At 48.2% G+C, this 17,978-nt stretch overlaps 1 protein-coding gene across 1 annotated transcript; it reads right to left on the bottom strand.

Annotated features, from left to right (window-relative positions):
• Window positions 1-4,875: 4,875 nt before the first annotated feature.
• HAUS5 (HAUS augmin like complex subunit 5) lies at window positions 4,876-16,068 on the bottom strand. Its single transcript, XM_061388017.1, has 19 exons — window positions 15,904-16,068; window positions 15,072-15,134; window positions 14,948-14,980; window positions 14,789-14,813; window positions 14,128-14,233; window positions 13,889-14,048; window positions 12,711-12,780; window positions 12,536-12,618; window positions 11,991-12,048; window positions 11,712-11,836; window positions 11,463-11,526; window positions 11,225-11,355; window positions 10,839-11,001; window positions 10,540-10,620; window positions 10,293-10,438; window positions 9,997-10,108; window positions 9,787-9,919; window positions 7,692-7,824; window positions 4,876-7,523 (listed from the first exon to the last, which is right to left on the bottom strand). Exons 1-19 carry the CDS (start codon window positions 15,999-16,001, stop codon window positions 7,406-7,408), a joined length of 1,902 nt encoding a protein of 633 aa, XP_061244001.1. The 5' UTR covers window positions 16,002-16,068; the 3' UTR covers window positions 4,876-7,405.
• Window positions 16,069-17,978: the final 1,910 nt, after the last annotated feature.

Genomic DNA, 17,978 nt, shown 5'->3' with positions numbered 1-17,978 from the left:
GAAAAACCAGGACCATGATGTGGGAATTTCAGAGGAGGCGCCTGACCCAGGCTTCCTGGAGGAGGAGGTGACACCTGAAGACTTCTGCTAGATAAAATGAGTATAGAGACTCTGGGTAGGAGGAATAGTTCATGCAAAGGCCAAGGGACGGTAGTCAAATATGTCAACTCAGAAGGTCACGTGTATAGGTCTGTTGTTTGTGCTTCCTTCAGACACAGCTCTCTTTCTCTCTTTTTTTAGTCCTCAAGATGTTTTATGAATATTTTCAAAACTACACAATAGTAGAGAGAATAATATAACGAACATCCACGTGCCTCTCAAGAATTTACTAAAATTTTATCCTTCTTGTTTTGTCTATACATTTTTTCGGTTTACGTTATAGCAAATTGAAGACATCTGTCAATTCGCCTGTACTTGCTTCATAATGTGTAACAGATAAGATGTCTATTAAATAAGGAGTATTTAAAAGAAAAAAATACCATGTTCACATACAGGAAACTGTTCTATTATCTTACACCTACATTGCGTTCTATTTCCCCTGACTCAAAATGTCATTATATTACAATAGTATTGTAAAAATCAGGATCCAAGTAAGCCCCACATTTCATGTGGTCAGTGGGTCAGTCTCCTTCACCCCCCATCCCACCCCTTAAAACTTAATTTTACTGCCTGCCTTGGTTCCTTGAAGTTCGAGTTTGAATTAGCATAAATGAGAGATTTGTTAAAATAGTTTGGTTGCTTCTGTGCTGGAGATATTATAAGAAGAGAATAAGATACCTTAAAAATTATTAACCAGAGTCCGTACTTTATTCAGTTTTCCTAGTGTTTACCTTATCTGTTTTCTGTTCACACATTCTATCCAGGATAACACGTAACATATAGTTGTCATGTTTCCTTAAGCTCTTCTTGCCAGTGACAATTTCTCTTTCTTTTTTCATGACTTTGATAGTTTTGAGGAGTACTGGTCATGTATTTTGTAGAATATTTCACATTTGGGACCTCTCTGATGTTTTTCTCATTATTAGGCTGAGGTTATATTTTTTTGAGGGGCGGGGGGAGACCACAGAGGTAAAGTGTAATTCTTATCATATCAAGGGTACATACTGTCAACATGAATTATTATTAATTTTCATCTCCTGAGGTAGCACTTGTCAGGCCTCTACTATAAAGTTACTTAAAAAAAAAAAGAAACCTCCCTTTTCAACTCTCTTGCAATGTTGATGGCAATGTAAAGTGATACAGCTACTACAGAAGACAGTATGAAGATTCCTTAAAAAAAACTAGGAATAAAACTACCATATGACCCAACAATCCCACTACTTGGCATGTATCCTGAGTAAACCATAATTGAAAAAGATACATGTACCCCAATGTTCATTGTAGCACTATTTACAATAGCTAGGACATGGAAGCAACCGAGATATCCATCAACAGATGAATAGATAAACAAGCTGTGGTATATATATATAATAGAATATTATTCAGCCATGAAAAGGAACACATTTGAGTCAGTTCTATGAGTTGGATGAACCTAGTGCCTATTAGGCAGAGGGAAATAAGAAAAGAGGAAAACAAATATATTGACATATATATATATATAAAATCTAAAAAAAATAGTACTGATGAATCTATTTGCTGGGCAAGAATAGAGACTTGGACCTAGAGAACAGACTTGCTGACATGCGGGGGGAGGGGAAGGAGAGAGTGTGACGAATGGAGAAAGTAGCATGGAAACATAAACACTACCAAGACAGCCAGTGGGAATTTGCTGTGTGACTCAGGGAACTCAAACCGGGGCTCTGTGACAACCTAGAGCAGTGGGATGGGGTGAAAGGAGGGAGGGAAGTTCAAGAGGAAGGGGACATATGTATAACTGTGTATGATTCACCAGAAACCAACACAGTATTGTAAAGCAATTATCCTTCAATTAAAACAAAAACAAAACAAAAAACCTTTTCAAGCTCTTTTTCTTGCATAGGGGATGTCTAGTCTACCCCCTTCATTTAATTAGTAAATCATTTGTATCAGTATGGACTCATGGATATCTTATACTTTTGGTTATTATTCAATACTTATTTTGTTGCTCAAATTGTTTCAGCTTTTAAGTCTTTTTTTTTTTTTTTAACCGAAAAATGTCCTTCTCTTTATCTTCCTCATTTTTTCTTTTCTTTCTCCTCCAGATCCTCTCTCTCTCTCTTTTTCCCCTATTTGTTGGAGAAACTGATCACTTGTCCTGTTGGATTTCTCATATTTTGGGTTTAACTGATTACATTGTTTCACTTGTTCCTCTCCCTTTCTTGACAGAAGCTTAGATTTAGATTTAATTTTGTAAAAGAATGCTTAAGAGGTAGTGCTGTTATAAAGTAGCCATTGAATCCTACATGTAGCTCAGTCCGGTAAAGAATCTACCTGCAATGCATGAGACCCAGGTTTGATCCCTGGATTGGGAAAATCCCCTGAAGGAAATGGCTACCCACTCCAGTATTCTTGCCTGGAGAATCCCATGGAGGAGCCTGGCAAGTTACAGTCCATGGGGTCGCAAGAGTTGGACATGACTTAGTGGCTAAAGCACCACCACTGTCCTGTCAGGAGTGGGTGGTGTCTGGTTGTCCTGCTTCAGTGATGCCAAGATTGATCAGCAGTGTCATCCTGTTCATCCATTTAAAAAAGCTCAATCAGCCCTTCCAGTCCTTCCATTAAGTTTTAGCAGCACTTGATCATCATCACCTGTATCTATTATGCCATTAATGTATTGAAGATAGTGGTTTTCAAATTTTATTATTCTAAAATCATTAGTGACTTTTATAAACTTCCTCTTTTCAGAACTTTGGTTACTTTTTCACAAACAGGAAGGAAGACAGAAAATGCCTGATTCTTTCCCTATTTTATGGGAGGGAGGGAAGAAATGAGTTGGTTACCTAGCACCCTTCAAAGGACCAATGAGGTATATGTGTATGAATATCAATATAAACTTACATTTTCAAACATATGTATGTGCTTCAAGTCATTCTAATTGCTGCTCAAAATATCCCATCTTTAGCCAATATGTATGGATACACAGATGCAAAATTTTCCATACAATTTTAAATGGTTTACTAAACTATTTGAATCTTCCTAGAGTCAATCCAGAGAAGGCAATGGCACCCCACTCCAGTACTCTTGCCTGGAAAATCCCATGGACAGAGGAGCCTGGTAGGCTGCAGGCCATGGGGTCGCTAAGAGTCAGACACGACTGAGTGACTTCCCTTCCACTTTCCACTTTCACGCATTGGAGAAGGAAATGGCAACCCACTTGTGTTCTTGCCTGGAGAATCCCAGGGATGGGGGAGCCTGGTGGGCTGCCGTCTATGGGGTTGCACAGAGTCGGACACGACTGAAATGACTTAGCAGCAGCAGCAGAGTCAATCCATGGACCATGGCTGGGGTAAGGACTCCTGCTCTTCTATGTATAAACTGATTTCCTATCCGTCGAGGATGTTTTCATTTAAATGCAAGCCAGATTCCTTTGGGTATGATATATAAAAGTAACTATAAAGGTTAGCTGTATACTTTCAAAAGATCTTGACCCTGTGTACTATTGCATTATGTGTTTAGTTCACATGTTTGATTTAATGTGGTTTTTATGAGATTTGTTATAGAATTTCTTTTCTTTTTAATAACTAGTAGCTTTGGCTTATCTTTCATATGCCAAGGAAAAACCATTACAATTTTTTTAGTACATAAATCAATATGGAACCATGTTGAGTATTGTTTTGGAATACATATATTTAGATACCTATCTTTCCAAAACATGACTCCTCCTTTTCTTTCATTCTGTTCATTTTCCTACTGATGTAACAAAGATTTACTAAATACACAGGCTGGAAGTGCAATTCATTGACCCCTAGGACAACTGCTTTTCCTTGTCCTGGCTGTGAGCATGATGTGGATCTTGGAAAATGGGGACTCAATGGTCTGTTTTGAAATTTCACTTGGGAAATTGTTGTTGAAAGATAATGGCAGGCAGCCAGGCCAGCCACAGCCAGTATGTGTGACCTTTGTAAACGATCGCCTCAAGAATCCACAAAAAGTTGCATGGACTGTAGTGCAAACTACTGCAATTAATGCTTCAAAATTTATCATCCTTCTGGGTACTGTAAAAGCACAGCGTGAGTATGTAGGCCCAACTACAAATTTTAGATTCAAGATAAGTGAAGTTTCTATTGAGTATTAAACTTAATGGGCTTGCCTGATGGCTCGGAGGTAAAGAATCCACCTGCAATGCAGGAGACTTGGGTTCATCCCTGGGTCTGGAAGATCTCCTGGGGAATGAAACGGCAACCCACTTGAGGATTCTTGCCTAGGAAATCCCATGAACAAGAGAAGCCTGGTGGGCTACAGTCCATGGAGTCGCAAAGAATCGGACATGACTTAGTGATTAAGAATCAACAACCTCTTCATATTGACTTCTGAGTCCTTTGACTCAATCCCAGTAGTTTTAGAGTACTTCCTTGCTGCTGGCACAAAATGCTTCATACTCGTTTTGCACATTTCTTTCCCCAGACTAGAATCAGTTATTTCCCCAAGGATCCTTGGTTCCTTTGAGTCAGAAGTGGTATTTAGAGACCACAACCTGGGCATGAGGGTTACTGGGTTTGTTGTATCTAGAGTTTTTCTGTGGACTTAGCTAGGGAACTATATATATTTTGTTTGTTTGTTTAAGAAAGAGGAAAACCCATGAATTCATTCTGGTATTTCCAATTCAAATGAAAGATCACAGGGTATTACTTCTTATATTTTTTTTTTTCACTTGCATTAAAAACTTGGTCCCCAGTAGTGTTAGCATAGATACTTATATGCTTTAGTCTAATATATATAATTTCAAAATATATGATGTTGGCTTTCAAAATTTTAAACTTTTATCAAAATAAAAAAATCAGTATTATGAACAAGAAGACTACTTGAAAGTAAGTTGCAGACATCATCCTTAATACTTTGTCCACATTCTCTCACCTAACCACAATACCATTATCACACCAAAGAAATGTAATAAAGATAACACTTTCCAATATACCAATTTTCCATTTCTCATGAAAACTTCCCCCATTGATTTAAAAATGTTACTTTCAAACTCAAACACTTAAAAATCACAACAGCTTGTGATACAATCAATATCTTGCATTACATTTGGCTGTCATGTCTCTTTTAATTCTAAAACAGCCCCCTCTGTACCCCCACTGACTTTCTGAGGATGTGATCTAGTAGTTTTGTACAAAGCCCCACAACTTATGTTTCGCCCAGTATGTCTTCGGGACAGATTCCTATAGGTAGCATTGTTTTGGCAAAGAGCAGGTCCTCATACAGTTTTGCTGGAGATTATCTCACAGGTGTTCCATATGGCATACCCACTGATACATCAGAGTGCTGCTTCCCTCTGCCTTGTCGACAGAGGGAGCTGCCCAAATCCCAGGTTTCCTTTTCCCTGTCTGATAGGTAGGAAATGTATCAAAGTGGGGTTTTCATTAGCTTTTCTCTTATTGATTTTGAGCATATTTTCTGAGAACTATTCATTCATATATTTTGTCCATTTTTCTATGGACTTGGAACTTTTCTTTTCCATTTTGACACTACACACACATACACACACACTCACACATCCTTTTATGGTATAAACTGCAAATATTTCCCCCTAATTAGCCTTCTTGTTAACTTTGCCTTTTTTAAAAAAAATCATGTAAAAATTTATGTTTTTGTCAGTATTATTTTCCCTTATTGCATATGGATTTCAAATCATATTGAAGACAGTTTGTCCAGGTTCTAGTTTACAGAGGAATTCGCCTTCGTGGAGGTCACATTTTGTTTGAGGAGGACAATAAAAGATAAAATAGTATATGTTAGAAGCTATGTTACAGAAAAAAAAGCAAGGACAGGGTAAGGATCACCTTGTTCAGTAGGGAGGTGGCTGGGAAGTGAGACGAAGAGAAGAAAAAGGAGGCGGGGACACTAAGGTGGCATGTGGGAAAGCAAGTGTGTGAAGACTGAGAAAGAGCAGCGAGGGACAGGAGGGGCACTGGGAGCGAGGGTGCTCTGGAGGTCGAGAGAGGCGCTATGGGAAGGGAGCTGGAAAATCAGGTTTAAAATCTCAAAGATGGCAAATATCCCTAACTGGCAGACTAACTGCAACCCCAGTAAAACTCCTATCTATGTATTTCTTCAGGAACCAGCCAAATTTGGTATAATTTCACTTAACAGAAAAAGACAGCAAGTAGAGACAGGGAAACACTGACAAGTAAGCGCAAGATGGCAACCAGTCATTGCAGTTAAGACATATTACACAGCCTTTAAAATTAAAACGCTGTGGGGTTGGCACACAAGAGTCAGACGGATAGCGGTCTTGGATACAGCCAGATAAAACAGATACAACCCAGATACAACCCAAATAGCCATGGAAGTTTTGTGTATGAAAAATATCTAAATCTACTTTATAAAGTTTAGGTGGGTAAAATTTTACTTTACAAATTGAAGATAGTTCACGGTGAAATACACAGACCTAACGAGTACAGCGAGATTAGTTCTGACAAATCCGTACACCTGTGTAACCCTCACCACCTTCAACACACAATGTATTTTTAACTCTAGGAAGTTTGTCTCCTCCTTGCCACCCACCCCTCCCTTAGAGGTGACCACTGCTCTGAATGAGAATTTTAGTAAGTGCTTAAAATAAGACAAAATGGAATCCATCTGGATAAATTCCAAATGGCTCAAAGATTTAAATGTAAAAAAAAAAAAACAACTGTATAAAAACTCAAAGACAATCCCATCTCTTAAAGCTTCCCTTCTTCCAACAGCGACACTGCCTCCTCAGCCCTCGCAGCAACACACGTGAACTGGGGCCCCTGCATGCGCTGCGGTCTCCCCCTGCAGGCCCTCCTCAATAGCCGGGTGCTTCCTCCTCACTGCCTTTACAGTGTCACCTTGCTGCGCAGTCCTCTAACACTGCACCTCTGCAATCGCTTTTTCTCATAGTTCTTCCATGTACTAGATATTCTGCTTACTTATTCTGTCAGCGGTTTGTTCTCCTGTCCTAGAATAACTCCCTGAAGGCTGGGGCTTCTGTCCATTTTTTCAGTGCTGGATCCTCAGTGTTTACAGCAGGCACTTGATTATTTCTTACTGAGGGTAAAAGCGATGAGGCGAGTTTCAGCTAGGGTGGGGCTCGTAGTATCTCGTTCGTCTGGGCTTTAGTGCAATGACAGGACAGGGCAAGGCAATTGAGAGAACCACCGAGAACAGCCGGGATGTGGGCGGCAGGTGCGGTAGAGACCATGGGCGGATGTGTCCAGGCAGTGCTTCCAGAGGTCTTAAGGGAAGTGATGTGTTGGGATGAACAAGTGCGAAGCTCTTGACTTCTTTTTGAGCTACCTCTTCATCTGCACAACTGCTGCAGGGCACCTTGGGCCTGGACCCAGCGCAGCTGCCACTGGGACAGCGACAGGCCTTGGCAGAGCTCCCTGGAAAGGGCGGCTTGTCCTGGCTGCTCCCACCTGGAGAAGGGGATGGGGTTAAAAGGGAAGGTCTAGGACCTCCAGACGTTCACTAGCTGACCCTCAACACCACGGTCTGCTTGTCACCAGCCCCCCACCCCCTCCCCCGGCCTAAGTTCTGCCCATTGCACCCAGTTCAGCCCCCACCTCGTCATGTCCCCCTCTCACCAGTCCCCCACAACTCCCTGAAGCTCGGGGACTCGCTTCAGTGCTTGTTTCAGCAGGTTCTCCAGCCGCTTCAGAGCCTGTCCCAGGCTCTCCTTCTGCTCCTTTTCCTGGGATTCCTGGATCCGCAGCAGCTCTGTAGGTTAGAAACCCAGGGGGCAGCACTGAATCCTCGGGCTCCCGGGTACCTTGCAGCTAATGAGTCACTGTCTCCGGTCATCTAGTCTTCACCTCAGCATCCCTCCTGAGCCTCTCTCTCCTCCCAGGTCCTCCTACCAGGTGCAAGCCCACCATGCCCCAGGCATCCTCTGAACACCTTCCTCCCGCCCCCTCAGTCTCCATGGTCCATCCCTCAGTGTCCTACCTGCTTCTCTGCTTGCCCCCCAGCCTCCCTCCTAGCTCCAAGCCTCAGCCTCTTACTGGTCCACCCTTCATGTGGCAGCCAGAGTGCTCTCACGGCCTAAACCTGATCCTTTCCCTCTCCTGCTTGGAACCCTCCAAGGCGCCTCAGCGCCTCAAGACCACCCAAGCTCTCAGCCTAGTACTTGAGGAATGCACCACGTGGCCTCTGCTCACTACTCCGGAGCAAAGCCTCACTGTCCCCCAGGACCACTGGAGACACCATCTTTCCTCCTGGAAGCCCTTCCCAGCATTCCTCACCCTGGCTGCTTCCTCAGACTGCTGCAGTCCTTCCCTCCACTGGTGTCTTCCCTGGGGACTGTGACTCGTCTAGTCTCTCTCTACAGACTCAGAATAAGCCCAGCTCAGAGTAAGTGCAGATCAGCAGTGTGGTCAGACCCTTTGGGCCTGAACCCCTTCCTGGCTTTGTAATCTCAGGCATGACACTTGCCCTTTCTTTGGGCACTCTTAGGCACAGATGGAATTATTTGAGCCACAGGCTAGTGAGGCAGGGAGCAGATGGGAGCACTCTGGAGAGGGGACCCACAGGGCTTACTGACAGGTTGAAGGTAGGGGTTCAGAGGACTAGGAAAAATTACGGATGACTCCTGGGTTTCTGGCTTTAGCCCCTGCATGAGGGCAGTGGGGTCATTTATTAAGGGAAGGAAACCAGGATGGAAAAAAAACAGAACTGCTTTCCGGACTAAAGGGAACTGAGTTCCAGTTGCAGATGTGTTAAAAGTCCCTGATGCCCACGAAGTAAGACAATGCTGTGCCACGTCTTGGGCTGTTTCTGTTGTTCCTTCACACTGCTCCTTGCCCACTGAAGAGTCGGGGTGGTAAGGAGCTAAAAATTCAAAGGCCTGAAAATGGTCTCTTCCTGCTTTGCTGATAGTATACTGATTCACTTCTTCTCAAGCCACCTCTTCCATCTATTTCTCTTTTGAATTCTTTGCTTCTACAATTGGGACACCCTGGGGCTGGACAGCTCTCACCTTTCTCCCCACTGAATTCTCGGGGGCTAGCACATGGCATATACGCAGTGAGTACTTGCTTAGTGAATCCAGGAATAAAGGACTTCTGCGTTTTAGCTTCCTTTCTGTAGTCTTACACTCCCTTCCCTCATGGTAAGGACTAGAAGAGGCTGTGCATGTGCAGAGAGCGGAGACTGGAATCATGCGAGGGATACAGAATGCTTAACTGCAGCCAGCCTCAGCTCAACACCCTGTTCAGGCCACCTGACTGAGTCTTCCCAGCCGTTCTGTAAGGTGTTATTAATATGATTATGCTTAGTCCACTGCAGGGGAAACTGAGGCAGAGGGAGACCATACAGCAAGGAAGAGGGACTGCTGAGAAAAGAATCCAGTAGTTTAACTATACAGACTGCTTTGTATACTCAAGTATACTGCTGTTTGATGATGGATGAATATTCGGCAGTTTGATGAGCAGTGTCATCTAATGGTTAGGAGCACAGACCCATGTTAGACGGCCTGGGTTTGAATCTAGCTCGGCCGTCTGGGCAGCTTGCAAGCCCTCTGTGATATGGAGAGAACCCCCGGGGATGCTGCGCAGAGGACTCTAGTGAGACCTCAATGCACAGTGGGCACTGTGTAAGCAGTGGGTATTTGTGATTTCTTCTGGAGGCTAAAGGTGCTGGGAAGGGGCTGAGATGCTGGATAAGGAAGTGGGGCAGGCCTACCCTGGGTGGACAGTCCTGGTGGCAGGTTGGTCTTCATGTGGAGCAGATACCAGCGTCGGAGACTTTGTTGGTCCTGGAGGAACAGAAGGTCCTGGCGAAGAGAGGCAGCCCTCGGGAGGAGCAGCTCCGGAGCCTGGAGGGAGGAGGACGGATAGTCACCTGGGGCGGAGGTTGGGGTCGGAAGACAGGGCCGAGGGGACAGGCACTCACCTTTCCTGCAGGCAGCCCCAGCGTGTGGCTCAGTGCTATGAGGCTGGAGCCCCTTGGGGATGCAGGATGCAGCTGGTGGATGGATGGCAGGATCGTGGGGAGGGGCTGCAATCTGTGGAGTGAAGTCCAGGTTGGGAGGGGTGCTGAGAGAGAGGCTGGGTTCCAGAGGCCCAGGAACTTGGAGGTAGGGCTGAGGGTGAGGTCTGGCAGCCTGGGAACCCTAGGATTGTGTTTTAGGAGTGGGCCCAGGGAATAGCAGTCATCCACGACAGGGTATGTGGCAACCCCTATCTCACCCTCCGGGGCTGTGCTGCAGCAAGGGGCCCAGAGGAAGACGGGGCAGGTGCTGGGCTTCCTGCTCCAGACACTGCACCAGTTCCCGGCTCTGTGGAGCCACCGCCTCAGACGTGGGGATCACTTTTCGCTGAACCAAAGCTAGCACCTGTGGGGAAGGAAAGGGATGGGAAGGACAGTGTGAGGCTGCTTAGTCCCCTCCCGAGGAGGCCCAGCCCTCCCCAGAATTGGCCCCCACTCCCATCTCACCTCCTCGGGGCTCCGGCACAGGCGTGTCTTGCTGGCTGAGTTGCCCTTGATGAGCAGGCGGATCTGCTCCTGTGTCTCCTCCTAGGCAACCAAGAAGCCATGGAGATGGGCTGATTTTCTGTTTTACCTCCGAGCCTCTGCCCCTGCTCACCCCTTTGCACAGGCCCTGACTTCTCTTGGAAGTCTCACTGAGGCCCCCTCCCCTCACCAGGAGGCCCAGTTCTGGCTCCTTAGGGCTCCCAGTCTGACTCAGGCCCTCCATCAAGCCTGGCCACTTCTCCTGCAATCCCACTTCTCACCACTAGTTGCCGCCAGCGTAAGATCCGTTGCTGTTTGGCCTGTAGCTCCTGGAGCAGAATCTGCCGACGCCCAGTGGCCTCCTCCAGCTCCTGGCTCAGGGCACGCAGGGCCTTGAGTTCAGCCCACAGGGCACAGACCCGGAGCCCCAGCACCAAAGTCTGCCTGCGGCCCAAGGAGAAAAGACCAAAGGAGAAGGAAGGTGACTAAGACTCTCGCCGGAGCAGGGAGATCAGAGGCACAAGGATGCACAAGGAGCCGTAAACATAGGGAGAACCCAGCAGAGCAAGCAGGAAGACTGAAACAGGAGCCAGGGTGCAGAAGTCTGTATTCTAAGACCCTTGGGAGAGACATGGCCTAGAGACCATAGCCCTTGGAGACTCTTCACCTCTCGCTGGATCCCAGGATACATCTATCAGCCTTCTCCATCAGGCCCTGGAGGCGCAGGGTCAGGACTTGATGCTCCTTCAGGAGGGGTTCCCGCTGGGTGACCAGCTCACCCACAGACCGCCAGCCCTCCTGGAGTGAGCACAAAGTCAGGGTGACATGGTCCCTGGCAGGGAGGGGACCAAGGTGTTTTGGGTTGAGAAGGGGATGGAGTCCTGGGAAGGGTCCTGGGGGGTCACCTGGATGAGATGCACCACGGATGGCAGGGTCTGGCTGGAGTCTGACTGGTCTGGTGCCTGGGACCTGAGAATAAGGGCTGAGCTGTAGTGGGAGAAGCCCTGTCCCCTTGTAGGTAACCAGTGTCAGCCTACCTGCCAGACTGGTTACTGGGCCTCAGTTCCCATTGGCAGGTCACCCTGCCTGGTCCTAACCTGTCCCAGCTCACCCAGCCACCTGCCCTGCGCTGACTGGGAACACCAACACCTCACCTGGTTCTCTCCATATCCTGGAGCCCATCCACACTGCACAGGGACTGGATCTCTGCCTCCCGCTCTGCAGCCAGATGCTGCAAGGCAGCCAGGACGTGGCCTGGTGGGTGGTTTGTCAGTAGGCTCTGGTGGGGAGAGGGGTGAAGTCAGGCCAGGATGGGGGCAGGGCTGCGAGCTGGGACTCCATGGAGAAGGAGTAGGGATCATGAGTGAGGTCCTGGCACCCTGAGGTTTAATCATGGGGCAGGGGGTGTAGCCTTTCTTGAGAGTGCCCCTCACCTCCACTGAGCTAAGCCACTGCTGGTAGGAAGTTCCAAAGTGGTCATCTTGCAGGGTTCTGTGGAGTTGGGAAGGAGGACAGAGAATGTTACAAGAACCATTAATTCACCCTTTAATGATCACTACCACTCTGTAAGATAGGGGCTGTCACTGTCCCCATGTTAAAGACTGGAAACCAGGTTCCTCTATACCAGCTAGACTTGAGTGTCCCACTTAACAGCATATCAATGCCTTGGCCTTGGACCCTTTCATGTGTGCTGTTTACCTGGAACATCCTCTCAACCTTTTATCCCTCCTCACCAAAGCACCCATCCTCTCTGCCTCCTTAGCTGGGTAAGGTGCCTCCTTTAGGTACCCAAAGCCTCCCAGGCTTGCCCACCCTCTGAGAGCCCTACCTACCTGGGTTGTCACTATCTCTAAAGGTCTGCTTCCTCTCTTCCCAGCCTGGGAGCCCTGTCAGGGCAGGGCCTGGGGCTGACAGAGCCCAGAGGTAGTGTCTGTAACAAGGTTCTTTACAGGGTCTCTGGTGGCCGAGGGCTACTCACGGAACGCCGCCTCCCTGGGCCTGAGGACTCAGGAGGCTCTGCAGGAACTGGGTTCGGAGGCTGCAGGCTGTTCGGACATCGTGCTGTGAAGAAGAGGGTGTAGTATGAGGGAGGCCCAGAGGTCCATCTAACCCCGGACACCCAACCTTTCTCCCCGCTGGCCCAGGACTCTTACCAGGACCGCAGGCTCCAGGCCCAGGGCTGCTGATATCAAGGGTCCAAAGTTTATATCCACTTTGGCCTTCCTGGAGGGAGGAGTTCAGTTGGGGCTGGGGGTCCTGGGAGGAGGCGGCTGGCAGCACAGAGGTTGGTGTTCCCTCCTGCTGCCAGCAAAGCTAGTCACAGGGATCACTGAGCCTGGATCTCAGAGGCCAACCCCCAGATGAGATCACCTCCCAGCTGGATGACTGCATTAATCTCCTCATCCATCTCCCTGCTCTTACCCTCTGCAGTCTGTTCTCCACCCAGCAGTAAGCCAACAATCCTGTTAAAACCTCAGACAGATCAAAACAGTCCCTGTTTTGCTCAAAACCTTTGAAAACGTAATGGGTTTCCATCACACACAGAATAACAACAATTAGAATGCTTCTAAGCACTCTGCTTGATTTAACTCAATTATCATACCTACCCTTTAGAATAGATATTAATATTATCTCTCTTCTACAGAACTTAGAAACTGAAGCACAAAGCAGTTAAATACTTTGCCCAAAGTTACACAGCTGTAAGTAGCTGAGCCAGGGCATGAACCAAGCCTCCGAATAAAACTCCAATGCCTTCACAGTGCTCTGTCCACCTCTCCAACCTACCCCCTTACTACTCTGCCTCTTGCCTTCAAAATTTAAGCTGAACTGGCTTCTTGGCTGTTCTTCCCACATGCCAGGCTCAGGGGGCTCTGCTCTTGCTGTTCCTCTCAATGGAAATTCCTCCCCTAACTCAAATGTTAACATCCTCAGAGAGGTTTTCTCTGACCACTGTACCTAGGGTAGCATCTCCCTCTCCCTTTCTACATCACCTTTTCTTCATAGCGCTCATCTCCACCCTTGATTATAGGGTTTGTTTGTGTCCTGGTTTAGCACTTGTCTCCTCTGCATCAGAGTGTGAGCTCCATGAGGGCAGGACTGTCCCGTTTACTGTTTTTTTTTTTCTCCCCCCAGCACTGGCGTTCTAGATATACAGCTGGCACCATGCTAAGCACTGAAAAAACAGGTGGCTGAGACGGCAAAAATTTCTGGCTCCATGGAGTGAAGCTCAGAATTCTAGAACCCAGAAGGGGTCCGGGCAGAGCACTGGGTCTCTAAGAATGTCTGTATGCCCACCCTGGTGAGGGATGCTCCCTGGACACCTGAAGCCCACCTCTCTATGTCCTGCAAGCGCTTGAGCTGATTCTGCAGTCGCTGCATGGGATCCTGGAGCTCACGCTGCTGTCTTCGCATGGCCCCAGCTTGAGCCCGGAGGAGGAGAGCACGGCGCTGGGTATCTTGCATTCTCTGTAGGTTCTGCTCCATGGCCATGTCTGTGAGAGGAACAAGGGTGGCCATCAGCGCTTTCCCTCACCCCATTCTGCTGCCCATCTCTCCAGCCCCATGGGTCACCCTGAGCCTCAGTCTCTTGCTCCATCAGCTCCAGGCTCTGGTCTAACTCCAGGATCTCTGCCCGCAGGCGGGCAACATCGGCTTCCAACTCCAACTTCCGGCGGGCCTGGTGGAATCAGGTACAGGGTCAGATGCATGGCCTGACTGCTCTCTGTGGGGCAGTAGTCTCTTACCTGCCCAGTTACATGGCATAGGGTTTTCCCCAGGCAGTTTCAGTGCCTGAAGAAGAGCACCAGGGTACTATCATGTCCCCCTCCTTCCTTCTGGGATTGCCTCATCTGTCCCCCCAACCTGTTTCCTGTCTCTGTCCCAGTCCTCATCTTCCCATTGAGCCCCAAACCAGGAGTCCTGAGGTCTCCTGGAAGCCTCCCCCAAGATGTCACCTGGGCACCATGCACATGCTGGGTCCCATACTGGCCTCAGCATTTCTCCCAAGCCCATCTCTTCTCCCATCAACCTCACCGGCTTTGATGCCTCATATCCATGTCCCCCCACTCACAGCTCATGCCTCCTCCCCCCGGACTGCAAGTGAGTGCAGGGATCGGGCTGTCTTGTGACACAGTGACCCTTGGCATCACCCAGCACAAGGCTGGGCCCAGAGCAGAAGATCTATAAGTCCTTTTTTTGGATGAAATAAAACCTTGCAGCACATGCTTCTCACCTCTGGATTGTCCTGGTGGCCATACCTGAGGAAATGAGATCAGAGTGAGAGGATGATGGGGACTTCCAGGGGAGAGACAGGAGGTGTGAGGCTGGGGGCAGGGACATGGCTTGATGGGGCTGGGGAAGACAGGAAGGGACAGCTTTGAGGACCAGTTACCAGAGCAGGTTTCCCCGGATCTTCCTGACGTTCCTAAATGGAGAGGCAGGAGGAAGGGGAGTTACAGTGGGGCTCTCCTGGGTCCTCTCCTCTGCCAAAGCTTCCCTTCTGTGGCCAGGCTCACCTCTGGCTGTGCACGTGCCGCAAAACGTAGGCCCAGATGTCGGCCCCCTGGCCCAGACACAGCCTGTGGGAACAGCATATAAAGGTATGCCTGGGCCATCACACAGGATGGAGGATCCTCACTAACAGAGTGGTGAGGAGGTAAGACCTTTACTAGGGAATTCTCATCTGTACGGGAGGGAGGGCCCATACTTTTAGGGGTAAGGTATTTCCTCCTGGGGAGTTCTCAGCCACTGAGAGGGTGGGCGTCTCACTGGGGATAGGGGTATTCTCATTCTCTGGTGGAGTGCTCCATTTCTCCTGGCAAAGGATTATCTCCAGTTACTTCCAGAGGTGGGGTGAGGGGTACACTGCCAGAAAGGGCCTTCTCATGATCAGTTGTGGGTCATTACTCCTATACATTCGGTCTCGAATGGGGCGGTCTTTGCTGACTTGAGTGTCCTCACTAGCTAGGGTGGGTGGTGATGTACTGAGGGACAGCCTTACCCTGGAAATCCAATTTTCACACTGATAAAAGAGAGCTTTATTACTAACTCATGGAGGATCCCCACTAGTGCAAGGGACCCCATTCTGGGTGGCCTCAGAGGATGGGGGTGGGAGTCACCACCAGGACTCCCTCACTCAATTCAGGATCCTCTGCCTGGATTTACTACCTGCAGGGCAGGAGCGCCGTCGAGGGTTAATTGCACTGCGGCAGCAGCGCCCTCAAAGGTTATTTTCACTGGGGCAGAGGGGCAAGGGGAGGATGGCGCGTTTTGGATGAAGACGTGGGTCTCATCCCGGGAGACTCCATCTCCAGGGTGGGGAGTCCTCACTCCCAGAGCGGCTCTCACCTGCGCAGCGTCGACTCCGGGACCCGGGCCGCCACGGGCACCTCCATCTCTTCCGCCGCCCAGCAACCCAGTTCCCGCGCTTGCTGCGCTAGCTCCATGACAGTGACCAGGCCGCTGCCTCCCGCCCCTTCTTCAGTGTGGCGTCCTTCTCTGACGTCACGCACGCGCCGGAAGTGATGCCACGGTCTCCAGGAAGATGGGGGCTTTCCCGCTCTGCGGGGTCTCAGAGCCGACCCACAGCTCTCTTACCTCGGGGTTCCTGTGAGCGAAGATGAAAGAACTTGAAGAAACGGTGGGATCCGCTTGCCTTCTGCGTCTTCCTTCCTACTACCAGCTGTTCCCTAAGAGGCTAAAGGTCCCTAATGCCTCCTTTCATTTTCTCGACAAAATGGGACTTTCATCCTAGGAGGATGACAATCCAGCGAGGGGATGCCAAAATTACTGCCCTTTGATTTCAGAAACAGGGTGTCAGGTCTGAGCGAGGGACGGGGGCAGTTGGCATGAGCCTAATATTTCCCTGGCATACTTTCTTCTAGGTATTCGTTCGTCCTTACCAATCCGTAACATTCGTGAGCTGACCTTGAGCTGGGGACACCCCGGTGGCTGAGACAGCCCCAGTCTCCATGCTACGGAGCTCACAGTTCAGTGAGGGAAGTAGACGCATCACCAGGTGGGGATGGATAGGACATAAGCGGCAGGGGTGGGTCACTTTGGGGTCAAGGAACGTGAGAGGTCTGTGGAGTGCCCCTAGAAAGCGCTAATACTAGGGCTGGAGTCCTGGAGAGCCCACTCAGCCTCAGACATGGTCCTGAGAAATAATACCTCTCACTCAATATGATTGTGTCATTAATCACTGTCTTCAGTGTCCAATACAGAGCCTGAATCTCTAAATAGTTGTTGAATAAACAAATGGGGGAGAAAGATGACGGGGTGAGACTAAAAGCTGGGAACCCAGGGAAGAGGATGGAGCAGGGTGAGGGAGAGGAGGGTGTTGAGGACAGTGCTGGACAACTGTAGGGATGTTGAGTAGAGAGGTAACTGAGTGGATCTCATGTGAAGTTGACTGGCTGTAGAGGGGTGAAATACAGCACTCTAGGCTGGAGATTAGGTGGAACAGACCTTGATATGGGGAGATGAGAGAAGGGACAGCTTTGGAGGAGATGTTGACAACAATGTTATCAACACTGGGTGTGAGGAGTCAAGGAGGTGTCCAAGGGTCAGCTGAGTCTCTGCTCCAGGAACAAGGGGACTACAAGGTTTCCATTGAGATAGCAGATTTCAGGGAGAAGCTGAATTGAGCTTCAAATGCTTCTTATGGGCTGAGATGCAGAAGAGGGTGCCTGGGGCTGATGTAAAATCCAGATGGGCTTCCTGGAAGAAAGATTAGCAGCTTCTACTTCACCATTTTGATTTTTCAACAGTTTTGATTTCTCTCAAACGTCTCCACCCTTCCAACTTTTGTGGGTTGTTTTGCTATTAAAAAAAGCAGTTAGCAGGTCTCTGAGCCTTTCAAGGAGTGTTAGAAAGTATTGACTGTTAAAGGAATAAAGAGACAAATCACAGATTGGGAGAAAATATTTGCAAAACACATATCTGATTATTGACTTGTACGCAAAATATACAAAGAACTCTTATATTCAACCATGAGAAAATAATCCAGTTTAAAAATGGACAAAAATTATGAACATATGTCTCACCAAAGAAAATATACAGATAAATGCAAGTAAGCATACGAGAACTTGTTCAACACAATGTCATCAGGGAGTTGCAAATTGAAACAATAATGGAATACTTCTACATATCTATTAGAACGTCTAAAATCCAGAAGTGAGGTGGCTGACATTTTGCCAGTCATGCAAGTTGTCCCTGGCTGGCTGCTAGCACATCATGTTTGCATAGGGCAGCAGCCAGGTCAGCAAGTGTTGCACTTTCTCCTGGCTCTTCCATCAACTTCTGCAACTCCTGGGCCATGTGTGTGTTTAGCTCCAGCTTCTCTTGTGGGCATTCATACCAATAAGGTCAGAGGCAAGTTTGTTCCAGCTTGTGCTAGCTTTCCCCCATTTACATCTGTCTTC

Source organism: Bos javanicus, chromosome 18 (assembly GCF_032452875.1).
Source record: "Bos javanicus breed banteng chromosome 18, ARS-OSU_banteng_1.0, whole genome shotgun sequence".
In the NCBI taxonomy this organism is placed as follows: domain Eukaryota; kingdom Metazoa; phylum Chordata; class Mammalia; order Artiodactyla; family Bovidae; genus Bos; species Bos javanicus.
The sequence above is the reverse complement of the archived record's forward strand: the minus strand, read 5'-3'. Positions and strand labels throughout refer to the sequence as shown.